Raw genomic sequence first — 18,273 nt, 5'->3', positions numbered from 1 at the left:
TATAAGGAAGCAGGAGCCACAATACTCTGCGATTCCAGGCCAAATGAGAACGTTGCAGGCACTTTGATCCAGGCCAATAAAACATGAAAAATTTGTCTCTACAAGAAAAATGGAACTCCCATTCTAACACTGTTTCCATCATTTTAAGTCCATACCACTGGCTCTAATTAACTAATAAGTAGGTTAGTCCAAATAATTCCACTCGACTGAAGAAGTCCAAAAATTTGTTCCCAATCATATTTAATGCATAGTAAAGTGCGACTAACTCTTTCCTGATACATTGTGAAGCATTTTTAATTTTTCAAGTATGAGAAATATATTTTATGGCTATAGCTGGAAAGAAGGAGGGCAAAGTAATGTACAATGAAATAAAGATCTTTGGACACCAGTATTACGACGGCCATTATTTCAGGTGACAATGTCACAAGACTATGATATGAGCCTCTTAAAAAGAGACACCTCAGTATCATGGATAACATTATAGTGCATTGACACGCACGTCTAAAGTTCTGAGTTAAATACTGGGCCTGGCACTGTTTGCATAAAGTTCTCTCCATGTTTTCCTCCAAGTACTGCCATTTTCCTCACATACCCCAAAGATGTTAAGGCCATGTCACAATACAAGACTTTTCCAGTGATTTCCAGTCATAAGCTTCATTTACATAATCTGAATGGGCGGGCTCTGTGTGTACAGACTTGAGAACCAATGTATGCTCATCCGGAAGTACAATGCATATCACGCAGCAAGAAGTAATAAGGAACACAACGGACCTCACAAACACAAGAAGAACCTTTCTGTCTGAGGTTTCCTGTTTTATGTATCAGGAAAGAATTAAAAAAAGAAACAAGGGTAGAGATTGCAGCTGAACTGTGTGTATTTGTTAAACCCTTTTACAGCCAGCTCTGTCGGGCAGCACATTATTTGTTGTGCTGGAAGATCAATATGCAGTTATGTAATCTGGCATGCCCAGCAATTTTCAGTTGTGTAAACTGACATGGTCTGGTGATGAGGTAAGCAGCTGCACTCAGTCACTCAGTAAGTCTGACATACTCTATGACTAGTAGTCACATAACTTGACATTGGCTTTAAGTGAATTGAAAACTTCAAATTGATCACACGAGAATGTGTATGTGAGTATACTCCCTATCCATGGTTCATACCTTAGTTCCAGCACTTCTGGGATAGGCTCTACAACAACAACATTTATTTCTATAGCACATTTTCATACAAAAAGTAGCTCAAAGTGCTTTACTTAATGAAGAAAAGAAAAATAAAAGACAAAATAAGAAATTAAAATAAGACAACAGTAGTTAACATAGAAAAGGAGTAAGGTCCGATGGCCAGGGTGGACAGAAAAAACAAAAAAAAAATAAAATCTGCAGGGGTCTCAGGCCACGAGACCACCCAGTCCCCTCTGGTCATTCTACCTAACATAAATGAAACAGTCCTCTTTGTAGTTAGGGTTCTCACAGAGTCACTTGATGTTGAAGGTCAAACAGACTTCTGGCTTTTAATCCATCCATCATTGTTGGAACATCACGGTGCTTTGAGTAGATGGTGGCGGCGCAAGCCAGGAAAGGAAACAGAAGAGAGAGTAGGGGTTAGTACAGAGTTTAGAGCCACTATGAATAGTTATTATGATGAATTGAACATACAGAGTATCAGGACTTTAATTACAGTGAAGTTATGAGAAGGCCATGTTAAAGTAATGTGTTTTCAGCAGTGTTTTAAAGTGCTCTACTGTATTAGCCTGGCGAATTCCTATTGGCAGGCTATTCCAGATTTTAGGTGCATAACAGCAGAAGGCCGCCTGCCTCACCACTTCTTTTAAGTTTAGCTTTTGGAATTCTAAGGAGACACTCATTTGAGGATCTGAGGTTACGATTTGGAATATAACGTGTCAGACATTCCGATATATAAGATGAGGCGAGATTATTTAAGGCTTTATAAACCATAAGCAGTATTTTAAAGTCAATCCTGAATGACACAGGTAACCAGTGTAGTGACATCAAAACTGGAGAGGTGCTCAGATTTTCTTTTTCTAGTTAGGATTCTAGCAGCTGCATTCTGCACTCGTTGCAAGTGATTTATGTCTTTTTTGGGTAGTCCTGAGAGGAGTGCGTTACAGTAATCTAGTCGACTGAAAACAAACACGTGAACTAATTTCTCAGCATCTTTCAATGATATAAGAGGTCTAACTTTTGGTATGTTTCTTAAGTGAAAAAATGCTAGTCCTAGTGATCTGATTAATATGCGATTTAAAATTTAGATTACAGTCAACAGTTACCCCTAAGCTTTTTACCTATGTCTTGACTTTTAATCCTAATGTATCCAGTTTATTTCTAATAGCCTCATTGTATCCATTATTGCCAATCACTAAGATTTCAGTTTTCTCTTTATTTAACTTGAGAAAATTACTATTCATCCATTCAGAAATACCAGTAAGACATTGTGTTAGTGAATCAAGAGAGTCGGGTCATCAGGTGCTATTGATAAGTACAGCTGTGTGTCATCAGCATAGCTGTGGTAGCTCACGTTGTAACCTGAGATAATCTGACCTAACGGAAGCATGTAGATTGAGAAGAGCAGCGGACCCAGGATAGAGCCTTGTGGAACACCATATCGGATATCATGTGTCTTTGAGTTGTGATTACCACAACTAACAAAGAATTTTCTCCCTGCCAGGTAGGATTCAAACCAATTTAAGACCCTGCCAGAGAGGCCCACCCATTGACTAAGGCGATTTCTAAGAATATTGTGATCAATGGTGTCAAATGCAGCACTCAGATCTAAGAGGATGAGAACAGATAAATGGCCTCTGTCTGCATTTACCCGCAAGTCATTTACTACTTTAACGAGTGCAGTTTCTGTGCTGTGATTTGTTCTAAAACCTGACTGAAATTTATCAAGAATAGCAGGTTTATTTAGGTGGTCATTTAACTGCATAATGACTGCCTTCTCCAGAATTTTACTTAAGAAAGGCAGGTTAGAGATGGGTCTAAAATTTTCAAGAGCGAGGGTCGAGATTATGTTTCTTAAGTAGGGGTTTAACTACAGCAGTCTTAAGACAGTCTGGGAAGACCCCCGTATCTAGTGACGAATTTACTATGTCCAGAACATTATCAATTAGCACGCCTGATACTTCTTTGAAAAATTGTTGGTATTGGGTCAAGGACGCAGGTGGAGGGTTTCAGTTGAGAAATTATTTTATGTAAATCAGGTAAATCTATCCTAGTGAAAGAGTTTAATTTGTTTATAACGGAATGCTGGGGTTTAGGAGGATCCTTAGTGTTGGGGAGATATATTATGTTATTTCTAATAGCATTAATTTTTTGATTGAAAAATACAGCAATAGCCTCACAGGTTTTACTGGAAGTACATTGGAGGCATTCCTTTGAGTTACCTGGTTTAGCAGACGATCAATCATCAAGAATAAGACTGGGATTACTAGCATTGTCATTTATAATCTTAGAGAAATAGCAGCGCCTCTCAAGACGGACTGTGACTCTAGCTTTCATAGCCCTGAACTAGATTAAATGGACAGAGAACAGTACCAGTAAGCAGGGCTCTGGAGTATGAAGACAAAGGATAGATGCCAAAAAATAAATGCCCAGTGCACTGTATAGCTTTTACCGAAACTCTGTGAGAATTTTATCACTACTTATTTTAATGGAATAAACTGAAAAATGTTGATAACCAACACAATAAAAAAAAGAGAAACAACCATTTTCTAACTTTAGTCACAATTTAATGCTTGAGTCAATTCAACAAAATACAGTTAGTAGGGCTCTGAGCCATTATCATTCTGTGGTGAAGGAAAAATTGTTATCAGAGCCCCAAGTTTGGAAGGCCAGGAATCAAACAGACATGACATGAGCAACCTGCAACAATCATAGCAGGAAATATTCATGATAGATAGATAGATAGATAGATAGATAGATAGATAGATAGATAGATAGATAGATAGATAGATAGATAGATAGATAGATAGATAGATAGATAGATAGATAGATAGATAGATAGATAGATAGATAGATAGATAGATAGACATGAAAGGCACTATATAATAGATAGATAGATAGATAGATAGATAGATAGATAGATAGATAGATAGATAGATAGATAAGAAATGCACTATATAATAGATAGATAGATAGATAGATAGATAGATAGATAGATAGATAGATAGATAGATAGATAGATAGATATCCTAAGGGGGGAATTTTAACTGGTTATAAATGTCCAATACATAAATAGTATAATAAACAAGAACAATTTCACTCAAATATGCACCAAAATTACTTAAAATAAAGAAAACATCTGACCTGGCTAAAGATTTAAAGATTATCAATAATAATCTATCCAGTGTGTTGTTACAGGCTTTATCCAAATTTTTTTTGATTCATTGTTTTAATTTACTGTTTAATTTCCCTTATATTGTCTTACTTTTATCATAAATTTATTTTGTATTCTGTCATGTTTTTTATTAAATCTCCCACACCACATATGTGGGATTTCTGCCACCAGTACATTTATTTAGCATTACCATAACCTCATATGAAGGGTGGCACGCTGGCGCAATGGTAGTGCTGCTGTCTCTCAGAAAGGAGTGGGTTCGATAATGGATGGATGAACGGATAACCTCATATGAGCCACTTGAGACTTAGTTTTGCTCAGATTGTTAGGGTCCATATGCAAAGTACAATGAGGTCCCACTGCTTTGATCACAATTTGCATTTAAGGTTTCAGTGTTTTAATCTCTGTGTCCATTTAGGCTTCTGGAGATTGACACTGCAAATCTTCTAGTTAATGCCACTTAATGATATGTTTCTGAAGTTATGGATATCAAATTATTCCGCTTTTCACTTCTTGGAATGTTCCTATACTGTAGTTTTTATTCATTTAAGTCAATAAGCAGTTTCTTCCATGTTTTTTAAGAGCTTTCCAGTGTTTGCATACTCTGGCAAAATGTGACTCACAGCCTCTATAAATAATTTTAATATTCATTTCATGTTTTTATTAAGCAAGCCTAGCTGAGAAACCATTTACTGTATATGTAGCAGAGCAGTCAAAGTGAGTGTTCTTCATATAAACATCTATAGGTTTTAGTGGTACCATCCAAGATGGTGAGAATATTATCATTGAAAACACTTCATACACTGGTGATCATGCTTCTGCTGAAATTACTTCATTGATAAGTAGAACAGGACATTTGCTACATAAATAAAATGAATTTTTCACCATAACCAAAGTGGCAAATGAAATCCTGACAACACAAAGATAAGAAATCCATCTATCTACTGTATTTTCAAACTCAAATTTCCAGTTCAGAGTCATTTGGAATAAGCATAATAAACTCTGGTGGGGGCAGCAGTCCATTAAATCACTGCTGTAACAATTAATTGAAAATGACACAAGACTCTTAAGTGTCCAATTGAAGCCTGACAGGAAAACAAAAATAAAGGTCATCTTGGTGTTTTGTACACTTGTCACAGTAAATCCCATAGCCCAGGAGTAACAAACTCTTATCAAGGAGTGCAGAGGCCTTTTAGAGTCCATTGTCTCTGCTTGAATTGACAACTGTTGCCATATCATCTGAAAGGCCATTTGGACCTACTACAGCTTGTCTATTGGACGATGACTGGAGTGGAAGATGCTATGATCTGTTTGGACATCAAGGATTATCCCCATCAGGGCAAAGCTCGCAGCCCTGTGAGAAGGGTGTTTTTGGATGTCTCCAGTGCCATTAATGCCGTCCAACCATCCCTGTTAAGGGGTAAACCCAGAGATATGCAGGTGGATGATGGTGTGGATAAAGGGCCTTGTGAGCAACACTGGAGCACCACTAGGAACAGGCCTGTCTCCTTTTCTGTATCCCTGTACACCTCTGACTTCAAATATAACCCCAGGTCATGCTACTATCAGAAATTCTTTGATGATTCTGCGCTAATGGCGAGTATTGACAAGGGGGTTAAGACAGAGGAGAGGAGAGGAGTCGGGTGGAGGACTTTGAGAATTGTCTGCTTAACTTAACATCAGCAAAAACAAGCAACTGATCATTGATCTTTAAACACTGATCACTATTCAGGGAGTGGCTGTGGAGGGTTTGCACTGCAACAAGCACTTGGGAGTCCACATCAAGAAGAAAGGGCAAAGCAAACTCTTTTTACTGAGGAGACTGCGCTCCTTAAGTGTGGATAGTGACAGCCTTTACATCTTCTACAACTCTGTGATGGCCAGTACGTTTTTTTACGCTGACTTGTATTGGGCCAACAACATCACTTCAGGGGAGGCCCACTGAATCAACAAGCTAATTAAAAGGGCAGGCTCAATTATAGGATGCCTTCTCCACCTGTTAGAAGTAGTAGCAAAGAAGAGAACAAAAACAAAACTGACAGTCATAATGAACAATGCTGCACATCCTCTCTCTGACACACATTAACACGAAGGACTTTCAGTGAACCAATTATTCAGCAGAATGTCAAGAAATGCAACTTGAGATTGTATCTATCTGAAATAGTTCATTTCATGCCTACCTATTGATCGATCAAGAGTGTATTCTGAAAGTATTCAGACCTGTTCACTTTCTGCACACTTTGTTTTGTAGATTTTATTTTAGATGGATAAATGTTCCATTTTTGCCCATACATCTGCACTTAATAATGCATAACTGAAAATAGAAAATATGCTTTCAGAAAGGTTTGCAGATTTTTGAAAAATCAAAAAATGAAATCTATTTATATAAGTGTTCAGACCCTTTGCCGTAGCACTCCAACTTGTGGTCAGGTTCACCCTGTCTGCTTTAATTCTCCTTTGGATGTGTCTAGAACTTGCTTGGAATCCACCAGTGGTAACCTGAACCGCTTGCACATTGTTTAGAGAGGCACATGTGTATACCTGTTTATGGAAGGTGCCACAATTCACACTGCCTGTCAGGACAAAAACCAAGCCGTGAAGTCTACCAAACTCTCTGTAGACCTCTTGTGGTGAGGCATAAATCTGGGCAAGGTGATAAACAAAATTTCAAAAACTTAGGTTGTTAGTACATTTGCAAAACTGTCTGAAAACATATTTTCACTTTGTCAGTATTAGTTGTGGAGGGCAGACTGATGGGCAAAAATGGTAGATTTATCCATTCAAAGTTAAATCTGCAACATAAGGAAGTGCGCAGAATTTGAAGGGTTCTGAATATTTTCTGAATCCACTCTCTCTCTATCTATCTATCGATCTATTTATTGAAAATAGTGTCTTTCATTATCTAACTATTTAAAATTGTGCCTTTCCGTATCTATCCATTGACTGGTTTTCTTTAGGAACTTTTGTACTTACTGTAATATTACTTTTAAGCTTAATAAATCTCCAAACAAAAAGAAAAATATCATTTGATTTGATGTGTGTGTGTGTATGACAGTGTCTGACCACAGTATGTATATACCACTGCCCAAAGCACCTGGGAAACACTCTGGTTCTCCTTTGCTGGAATAAAAGGGTTTGAAAAATAGAGAATCTATATATATATATAATTCACTAAGGCAAGACACCCATAGAAAGCGGGGCGTGGATTCACTAAGCCGTTGACAAGTAAGACACCTAGGGCGCACGCAGGGAGGAGCCACACCCACCAACTCCAAGACCATTGGATACGACGACAACTCGCAGAGCCACGCCCACCAACTCGGACGCGACGACACAGAAGGAACGGCGTCATTTACATTCGTCTGTCGTAGAGGCCTCATGTACCTCCGAGCCACCTTGACTGTTCATAGAGGCATGTTTCTCGCAGAGGTGAGTCGCCATATGCAGCGTGTAAAATGGTTTGCGAGGGGTATCCCATGGGATCCTTAAAACAATCCTTTACAACTGAGGTTAAAACACAATGAAGTAAGCAGTCTTTAAAAACCCAGTTTTCGGTTACGACGCACGACCGCCTGCACCATAGCAAACTGTTTTACACGCTACATACAGCAATTCGCATCTGCGACAAACATGAGTCTTCTTCACTCACGGACAATTATATGTTGCTCTCTCCAGAGTTCCATCTTTTCATTCACTTTCTGTTGTATCCTCAAACCCTCCCTTTTTAGACAACTGTGTCTTTCTAGAAGTGCTCAACCATCAATAAATAATTATGCGCCGTTTGTTATGCCGCGGCTTCACTATTGTGTTTTATTTTGCTCTCTCCAGAGTTCCATCTTTTCATTCACTTACTGTTGTATTCTCACACCAACCCGTTTTAGACAACCATGTCTTTCCAGAAGTGTTTAGCATTCAATAAATAATTATGCATGAGATTGAGTGTGTGTCTACCCGGCACAGAGAGGCGTGGGTAAGCCGTTGAACCCCATTTGGATTGCAAACCATGGAATTCCCACTAAGTGCGACTCATACGCTCCCACTGGTTACGTCCCTATCCTTTGTACACACCGCCCTCCCACCTCGCTACTACCGTGGTCAGGTGTCTTGGTGGATTATATATAGAAAAGCAGCCAAAACCGCACAGAGCGATGAAAAGTCTACGTGAGTCACAGGTGCATCTGGACTCTGTAAAGACGACAACGACTCAAGTGACGAGTTGGAGATGGGCACATGAGCAGGCAGTGCATACTGAACGAGAAATCAGCAGACTAGCATGACGGAGGGAGCTGAATGGACGTCCTTCTCCTCTCCTTCCGTTCCACACTCCGTGCGCGCCGTGCACCCCCATCCCTCCGTCTGGTAGGGGAAGGCGCGATGGCGGTCCGCCGGTTTTCAGTCACGGACGATTGTGTGTTGGTTCGTTCCGTGCATTGTTACAATGTTGCATTTCTTGCTGATTTATTACATTACAGATTTTTCAAAATGTTAATTTTACTCCCTGTGCTTAAAAATGATTAAAAAACCGGCCTGATTATGCGGCGTATGGATGTTAATTTTACTCCCTGTGCTTAAAAATCATTAAAAAACCGGCCTGATTATGCGGCGTATGGTACGCCGCGGGTTGGCTAGTAGAAATATATTTTGACTACACAATACTACATGATTTGTATCAAACATGATGCAAATGAAAAAAATTAGCAGCAACATCCACTCTGTCTTCTTCTGCTGTGACAGAACAGACACATGAATCTGGCAAAATAACAAGACATTATTATGCCCAGTGCATTGTGCTTTGTGTGCCACACAATGTGAACAATGTTGTCCTTAATACAACTTAAGCCTTAGAAACCTTAAGGCTCAGGTATTACTCTGTTCCTCTTTGTGTAGGGAATTTATGGGAAAAGTTCTCAAAAAACAGTTAACGCCACTACAGAGAGGACAGCAAACGAATGAGATAGACAAGTGAATGGAGGTTGTGAGCCGCGTCTCTCCAGTGCCTTCCCATTAGTATTCACACCCTTGCCTGCTAGTCCGAGGGCTGGCCTGCACTGCCTCCTCTCTCAGGCAAGCTTATCTCCTGGCAACCACATTCAAACTACAACAACTCTGCATGGGACATGTGAGCGCGCTCCCTAGCTTGGAGGGACTCAGCAAGCAAGCCAGAAAACAAGCCAGCAAGCAAGAGACTTAAGGGGAAAAATTCCAAAAAAAAATATAATTAAAAAAAAAAATCACGGCAACCAATGAACAGGCCAAGAGACAGCGGCTGTGGCAGGTGAGCTTACAGGACGCGTTGAAGGTATGTGAGAGCGTGGCAGGGGGAGGGTGGAGCTGCTGGACTGTGACCCACACAGTCACAATAGGGTGGTGGAAGTGGTGTTGGTGGGGGGGGGCGGGGGTCTGTGCAGACGGTGGGAGAGTCAAAAGCTTCCTCTCTCTTGCTAGCTTTTGGGGCTCTTTTGCACCTCAGGAAATAAGCGCAAACTTGTCCTTCTTTGAGCACAGGCCTCAGGCAAGAGTGAAATGGTTCCCATAACACGATGTGCTGCTTATATGCCTTTGACAATCGAGATGCTTCTGTTGTGCTGTAGCCTGCAGTGTCAACCTAGCACACTTTCTGCCAGTGGGCCCGGTAAAATACAAAATGGCATTTTCGAGATTGATGTTCACATTTCCTAAGTGTGCTGAACAATATATAGAGAGGAATTCTAAAAGGCTACACACTGAATAGTTTGCATGGGATGAGGTGATGAGAGGAGGGTAATATTCAACAAACGATAAAAGAAACAAACATAAGGTTTTCTGTAGAAGTTCATTACGTGCTTTTTGGCCATAACATATGCCCATCTGCAAAAATCTATCAGCTTTACCTGCTTTCTCCAGTTCTGGTTTCCAGCAGCATCGGGCCAGGATGATGCCCGATATAACCAACTCTGGACGAGCTGCCAGTCCACTATAATGCATGGGATGATGGACTATTACTCACATAGACATCGCTAAAACATTCAGTCTCCAAATAGAAATTGAACATGCCAGAAATAACCTTTACAGCTGCAAGACACTAAGGCTAACCATCGTCCCACCATGTTACTCTGTAAGACACTACTTAGGTTTATTACACAGATTTCATTTTTACTACATTCAATATTACACATAATACTGTGAACCACACCAGAAAAATCTGATTAAAATTGTGAAAGCACAATGACTGAATATTATTTTTTCCCACTCCACTTCATGTCCATAAATGTGTTGACAGATCCTGCTGCTGGCTGTCAGTGTATGAAGATTCTGAAGGCTTGTCTACTGGCTAGAACTTGTATCACCACCTCTTTTGTTTGTGTGGGAAGTGCAGGGTTCAGCATAACTTCCACTGCTAAGGTCTACACAAAGCATTGTTGATGCAGCCTAAGGCAGATGGCTGCCTTTCGGTGATGAGCAGCTTTTAAGTAGTCACTATCTGTTTAGACCTCACAGAAGGGAGAAATGAGGACATAAGGCAGGCACTGCAGAGCACTTATGGAAACAAATCTCTGTCATACATCTCATCTTGTGAAAACGTCTGTCTGTCAGAAGAGATCTTTTAATACAGCACCTTTCATAGAGAGTAAAAAATGATCAATTCTGAATTAGCGTAAGCCACACTAGTTCAGGATGTTCATAAGAAATGTAACGATTTACTTCACGTGCTAGAAATACATAATAAACAAGAATACAGTAGTTGTGTCAGATATATGAAATATTAAAATGTATCCATCCATCCATCCATTTTCTAACCCGCTGAATCCAAATACAGGGTCACGGGGGTCTGCTGGAGCCAATCCCAGCCAACACAGGGCACAAGGCAGGAACCAATCCTGGGCAGGGTGCCAACCCACCGCAGAAAATGTATCTTTCAATTTAAATGTTTAAAGTCTGAATATTCTCAATTGCAATAAGAAGTGTGTCATTTTGCTTCACTTCACATTGCACTCAACTGCAATAAAAATTTGTCATTTTTCACCATTTTATAGGTCCATAGTGTGCTAGATCCCTAGTAAAGAATAAAAAATAACATCATATTCATAATCACTGACCTGGAAATAATCTAAAGCAATACACCGTATGCTTGAAATGAATCACTTTTAACCTTTTGGGAGTGGCTCTTACAGAGCTGGGACCACCGGTACAGAATGAAATATCAAAAATATTATCATACCTTGAAACAGCAAACAATGACAAACGATATGCTTCTATTACCGAGCCCCATTTTTTCAAAGATTTGTAAAGAGAAGTAACTTTGGTGAGGATTGATTTGTTTCAAACCAAGTCTTATAAAACTTGACTTATTTGTCTGGAATGTTATTTGATTTTAATAAAATCAATAAAGTAAAAAAAAAAAAAGAAATATCTTTGACCCCTTGTATTACATTAGGGGGTCGGTTGATGGGGTATGCGCAGTTTCGAGTCATTCTGATCATTTTTATTGAAGATGCATATTCATTTACTCTTTAAATAAGGGTGTCATTTTCTGTAGAAAATATGGTGAAAAAATGTTCTAAGATTAGGGATTTTTGAGTCCATAGGGACAACAATAGGAAAGGGACCCTCAAAAAGATCAACATCTTGCATAACTAGACATCAAGACAAGTCCAATGGTATGTCATATGTAGTGGATTTCTACACACTTCTGGTTACGATCACCTTGCCTGTTTAACTCCTTTTCTGGTCATTCCATTCAAATTTGGTTACATCCCGTGCGCATTTAACAAGCATGTTGAACCATTACTAGGTTCAGGATATTTAGGCACAGTTGAGTCATTATTTCATATTAAAACTTGTTCTTTCTCTAATCTCTAGGGGGATAGGGAAAGAGAATGGGTGTTTCTGATAGTTTTAATAGGAATTTGTACTATATGCCGCAGTGGGTTACTCAATGTAATGTGTATACAAGTAAAATGAAGGTAATGTTTTTGAAGTTATATCCCAAATGCAGTGTGTGTGATCAGAGGTTTCATATCCTGAAATTGGAATCCAGTAGCTAGATCAGGAGCTGTTAGACCTTTTCATGTGCACACTGAATGAAAATGATTTAGATGGGACCCAACTACAAAGGTGACAAAGGTGTTCAGATTAAAAGATGAACAATTACAGTAGATCGCTACAGTGAGATTAAAGCCAGGTTTCCAATGAGGAGATATTGAGCACAACTGGAAGATAAGGCAGAAGAAGGTTAATGCAAATGGTTGGAGATATTTTTGACACTGAAAACATTCCATCTTTGGTGGGTGTTATCTATCTGTGAACTGCGCAGTCACTTTATTCACAGTAAAGTCTGGCTGGAGCACTGGAGCATCCTCTGCTTTGCCCACTTTGGGTATCAATTTAGGTGTCACTGCTTAGATGTAATCACAGAGGTAAGGTAAATGTGGACCTTTTTCCCACATCTGACTGCACTGTCTCAACAAAAAATAACGGTAACCAGCAACGCAAACAGCCAGAATGAAAGGCGTTTCAGTCAGTGGCCTTCGCACTTTATAGCAAATCAATCTACTGTTGTGTTAGTTCATTGCTTTCTGCTGTATCTGCTACTTACTGCTTATTTTTTTTTTGTTCTAATGAGCATGTTGCTGGCAAAAGCCAAAGTATGATCAATGTTTTTCTTTTTCAGAGCCTGGGTTCTGCTGATAGGAAGGATTCTCAACAGAGAAGGTAAGACTGAGGAAGAATGGAATTTATTAAGAATGAGTAAATGTGAATTGTAAGCACATTGTGAATGCATGTGCTATATAACGTGTGAGCAAACCAGTGGTCAGGACTGCAGTGTTTTATGTGTTAGACACTATGCTGATTGTGACGAAAGAGCTTCTTCATGTTTACGTGTGGGCTGTTCTAGTGACAGGCACGTTTGACTTTATTGTCATCATTAGAGAGGTTTGGGGTTTGGCGGAGTGTTTTGGATGTGGGCTCCAGGCCGTTCCCTAAGGAGGCAGTACTAATTGTAAAAAATCACATTTTGAATGATCTTCAACCTTTTGGGACACCCATATACAGGGTACCAAAGGATGCAGGAAAGCACACAACCCTAGAGCCTGTCAGGGTTAAGTAACAATGAGAAGCTCTAGTTATTTTTATTTTTTGAAAATATATTTTTTTAACAATACATAACATTTTCAAACCTGCTTAATCCAGTCCATGGCTGTGGGGTGGGCCAGAACTTGTCTTGGCACTGGGCGCAACACAGGGTGTCAGTCCACCGGAAGACCTACCCTTGAACCCACGGACATTCTAATCTCTCGTTATTGGACTACATGTGAAGAGACAGCAATCAAAAAGACTACCTCCTAATGCTCTGACTGGGCCATTTCAACTTCTGCATCACTCATTGAAATCACTGTCTTCAAGATAGTTAAAATGAAATGACTTCAAGATAATATAGGACAAGGGGGAATCTCAGATTGTTATTACAGAAAGTGAGGCTATCAAGCCAATAAAGTCTTGTAGCTAATAGGTGGCATTTTCTTTTTGGGGTGAATGGGGCAACGTTTTACTTAAGAGCTGCTTTGGAGACTTTGCCACATGAGTAATACTTGACTATAAAGACTGCAGGAATACAAGAGGCTGACAGAGAGAAGTCTAACCTGGTGATCATGTAGTCAAACAAGGGCCGCTCCAAACCCCAGAAGAGATTTATGGAAATGAATCCGGATATGCAAACCAGGTGGTGTTTAAATGTCACTTATCAATGAGTGGCTCATGCAAACCACAGTCAGAAAGAGAGCTGAGGTGAAAACTTCAAGTCAACTAGAAAATAAGGCCAGAGGCCAGGAGAGAGCAATGAGGCACAGAGTCTGGTAAACATGCACCACTGACACCCACAGCATGTAGGGCACAGTCCCTGAGGGAAGGCCAGGACACATGGGCTTCACACAATAGCTGGACAAGCAGCCATAAAACATAGCAGTCAGGACTGCTTGACATTCTATTTCTGTTCATCCTTCATGTTTTTTGAGTTATTAAAACCATAGTTCTTTAAATATCTGGGAGTGCAGCTGGATGACAAATTGGACTGGACTGCCAATACTGATGCTCTATGTAAGAAAGCTCAGAGCAGACTATACTTTCTGAGAAGGTTGGCATCCTTCAACATCTGCAGTAAGATGCTGCAGATGTTCTACCAGACGGTTGTGGCGAGTGCCCTCTTCTACGCGGTGGTGTGCTGGGGTGGCAGCATAAAGATGAAGGACGCCTCACGCCTGGACAAACTTGTTAAGAAGGCAGGCTCCATTGTAGGATTAAAGTTGGACAGTTTAACATCTGTGGCAGAGCGACGGGCACTAAGCAAACTCCTGTCAGTCATGGAGAATCCACTGCATCCACTGAACAGGATCATCTCCAGACAGAGGAGCAGCTTCAGTGACAGACTTTTGTCACCGTCCTGCTCCACTGACAGACTGAGGAGACCCCACACTATGCGACTCTTCAATTCCACCCGGGGGAGTAAATGCTAACACTAATTTTATTTTAATTTTTTTCATTTTTATTACTATTTAATTTAATATTGTTTCTTTGTATCAGTATACTGCTGCTGGATTATGTGAATTTCCCCTTGGGATTAATAAAGTATCTATCTATCTATCTATACCTCTGGGTCATTATATTGGGTGTAGAAAGACACTAGGAAGGTGATCTCCTGTTATAATAAACAGTAATGAAATAGTTCTGTACGTGTGCATTCTGCAAGAGACCATAAGATCCCCATGCAAGAATTCACTTTGAACAATAAGTGTCCTGTGGTGTCTCCGTTCAGGTGATTAGGTCTGCCTTGAGTGTTCTGCACATTGTGTTTCCAGGCTGTCTCCACTTTTGAAATCTGTCAAATGATGCCCAGTGCATGGTAATCTTGGCATGCATAGGATATGCCTGAACAGAGAGATTCTGCTCTGTGTAATTATTTCCTGTAACTTCTGGAGACCACTAGGCCTCAGACTTTCATCATTCACTTTGTGTTGCATATAGCTAAAAACAAGAAATCATTGGAAGCATCTTTCATGAAACACGTTTAGTTGCCTGACTGCTTTTGCTGTAACTTTCCATGTGTCAGTGGCCTAGGTTGAGACAGATAGGCCCACCATACTATATACAGTAGGTACAGCTTTATTTTAGTTCTGATGTTCTTTGATGAACAAATTATATCCATTCTCTGAAATACTGATGTTGCATTGCCAATTCGATAGTTCACATCCTTCTCCACACTGCCCAGGTAGATGAATTACTGAGTGCTTTTGAGACTTTGACTCCGATCTACAGTGGGTACGGAAAGTATTCAGACCCCCTTCAATTTTTCACTGTTATATTGCAGCCATTTGCTAAAATCATTTATATTAATTTTTTCCCTTTTCCCTTTTTTTCATTAATGTACACACAGCACCCCATATTGACAGACAAAAAAAAAGAATTTTTGCAGATTTATTAAAAAAGAAAAACTGAAATATCACATGGTCCTAAGTATTCAGACCCTTTGCTCAGTATTTAGTAGAAGCCCCTTTTGAGCTAATACAGCCATGAGTCTTCTTGGGAAAGATGCAACAAGTTTTTCACACCTGGATTTGGGGATCTTCTGCCATTCCTACTTGCAGATCCTCTCCAGTTCTGTCAGGTTGGATGGTAAACGTTGGTGGACAGCCATTTTTAGGTCTCTCCAGAGATGCTCAATTGGGTTTAAGTCAGGGCTCTGGCTGGGCCATTCAAGAACAGTTTGGAGTTTGCTAAAAGACACCTGAAGGACTCTGAGATGGTGAGAAATAAGATTCTCTGGACTGATGAGACGAAGATAGAAATTTTTGGCCTTAATTCTAAACGGTATGTGTGGAGACAACCAGGCACTGCTCATCACTTGTCCAAAACAGTCCCCACAGTGAAGCATGGCGGTGGCAGCATCATGCTGTGGGGGTGTTTTTCAGCTGCGGGGACAGGACGACTGGTTGCAATCGAGGGAAAGATGAATGCAGCCAAGTACAGGGATATCCTGGACAAAAACCTTCTCCAGAGTGCTAAGGACCTCAGACTGGGCCGAAGGTTTACCTTCCAACAAGACAATGACCCTAAGCACACAGCTAAAATAACGAAGGAGTGGCTTCACAACAACTCTGTGACTGTTCTTGAATGGCCCAGCCAGAGCCCTGACTTAAACCCAATTGAGCATCTCTGGAGAGACCTAAAATTGGCTGTCCACCAACGTTTACCATCCAACCTGACAGAACTGGAGAGGATCTGCAAGGAGGAATGGATCCCCAAATCCAGGTGTGAAAAACGTGTTGCATCTTTCTCAAGAAGACTCATGGCTGTATGAGCTCAAAAGGGGGCTTTTACTAAATACTGAGTAATGGGTCTGAATACTTAGGACCATGTGATATTTCAGGTTTTCTTTTTTAATAAATCTGCAACAATTTAAAAAATTCTTTTTTGTCTGTCAATATGGGGTGCTGTGTGTACATTAATGAGGGAAAAAATTAATTTAAATGATTTTAGCAAATGGCTGCAAGATAACAAAAAGTGAAAAATTGAAGGGGGTCTGAATACTTTCCATACCCACTGTATAATATGTGTTTCAGACTGCAGGTTAATGAGCACGATCTTTGTTTTATCTATGTCTATATGTAGTCCTATTTTATTGTCATTTTCCTGTACAGTTTTCTGTTTGTGAGCTCTTGAGTTTGCAGGGTATTATACATAATTTATGCTGATCTCAATAAGCTGTTTGGTTAGATTTTACATTGATCTCTATGGAGGCTTTCAACACTGTGAATCAGAACGTTACTTTATGAAAAGGAAGAGAATTTTGGTTGGGTTACATAACAAAATGCTGAATTCAGACACAGATTTTTAACATTCTGAAGCTTATAGGATTTTCCTGCTATACTGTCCAGGTCTTTTCCGTACCAGCTATTCTCTTGTGAAAGAAATATTATTGAGTTCTAAATATTTTCTGGAAAGAAAAGTCCATTACTTTTTGTTTTTATTCAGATGATGCTTTTACCTTAAGCCTCTTATAAGTCACAGTTGTTTCCAGATTTCTACAACTGGAGTACGGCCATGTTAAGTGACTTACTCAGTGTCACATATTGATTAAGTGTTAAGGACTGAACCAGCAACCTTTGTGTTGTAGCTCAACACTGGACTGCAGGTTATTTGACATATGTTTTCTGTAGTTAGTGAAAAGAAAGGTTAAACGTTATTTCCACACTGAAAAGAAGAGAAGGTTTAAGCCACAATCTTTTGGCTGTATAGCCTTCATTAGGTGTGATACTGAAAAGGAAAGAGTAGGAGACACATATAGGACAGTAGGAGGGAACACAGATGAAAAGAGAAAAGGTGATGGTAGGTGAGAAAAATCGGTCATTAGAGAAGATAAAGGGAGAGATTAAAAAGTTAGTTGGTCACTAAGACCTGGAGAAATAAATAGGTGATCCCAGGCTGAGAATGAGCTAAGCTTCTTCAATTTTTCTTTGAAAAGTGTCTTTGAAGCCCTGTATCAGAACACAAAGAGAGAGATCTGTGGGGCTATGATTAAGGGATGTGAAGTGATCTTCAAAAGGATCAAAACATGCTCACTGAAACAGTCACTTCCTACAAGAAATGCAGTAAATACGATTTTGAGACTGGCCCGTTGTTTAATATTGATAGAACAGATACAAGGATGTTGTTGGTAGCTTATATGTAAGTGATTTAACAGCTCCTGTCACAGCTCAAAGTGCTTGCTGAGGAATGTGGCTCTCATCTGTGAAGTGAGCTGTGGACGAGAAGTTTGCTTAGGTTAGGTGGGTGACAGGAGATCAAGGGAGGGCTAGAAACAAAGCCTCCTGTGGAGGGATCATTCTGCAAAATTTGCTTGACACCCATAGGAGAGATACGAGTGTTAGAGTGAAATGGGAGCA

At 39.9% G+C, this 18,273-nt stretch overlaps 1 protein-coding gene across 4 annotated transcripts in view; it reads left to right on the top strand.

Annotated features, from left to right (window-relative positions):
* LOC120542213 (ankyrin repeat and fibronectin type-III domain-containing protein 1) overlaps nucleotides 1-18,273 on the top strand; it is a 338,184-nt gene that overhangs the window by 172,492 nt on the left and 147,419 nt on the right. For 2 of the 4 annotated variants that reach the window (XM_039774508.1, XM_039774509.1), the window contains one exon: nucleotides 13,008-13,048. In XM_039774508.1, coding sequence (XP_039630442.1) covers nucleotides 13,008-13,048 — 41 coding nt within the window. Of the gene's footprint in view, nucleotides 1-9,405; nucleotides 9,657-13,007; nucleotides 13,049-18,273 lie in introns of those variants that run through there. The other 2 variants (XM_039774511.1, XM_039774510.1) reach the window with 2 other exon arrangements.

This window comes from Polypterus senegalus, chromosome 13, assembly GCF_016835505.1.
Source record: "Polypterus senegalus isolate Bchr_013 chromosome 13, ASM1683550v1, whole genome shotgun sequence".
Lineage (NCBI taxonomy): Eukaryota > Metazoa > Chordata > Cladistia > Polypteriformes > Polypteridae > Polypterus > Polypterus senegalus.
This window is presented reverse-complemented; position numbering and strand designations above follow the sequence as displayed.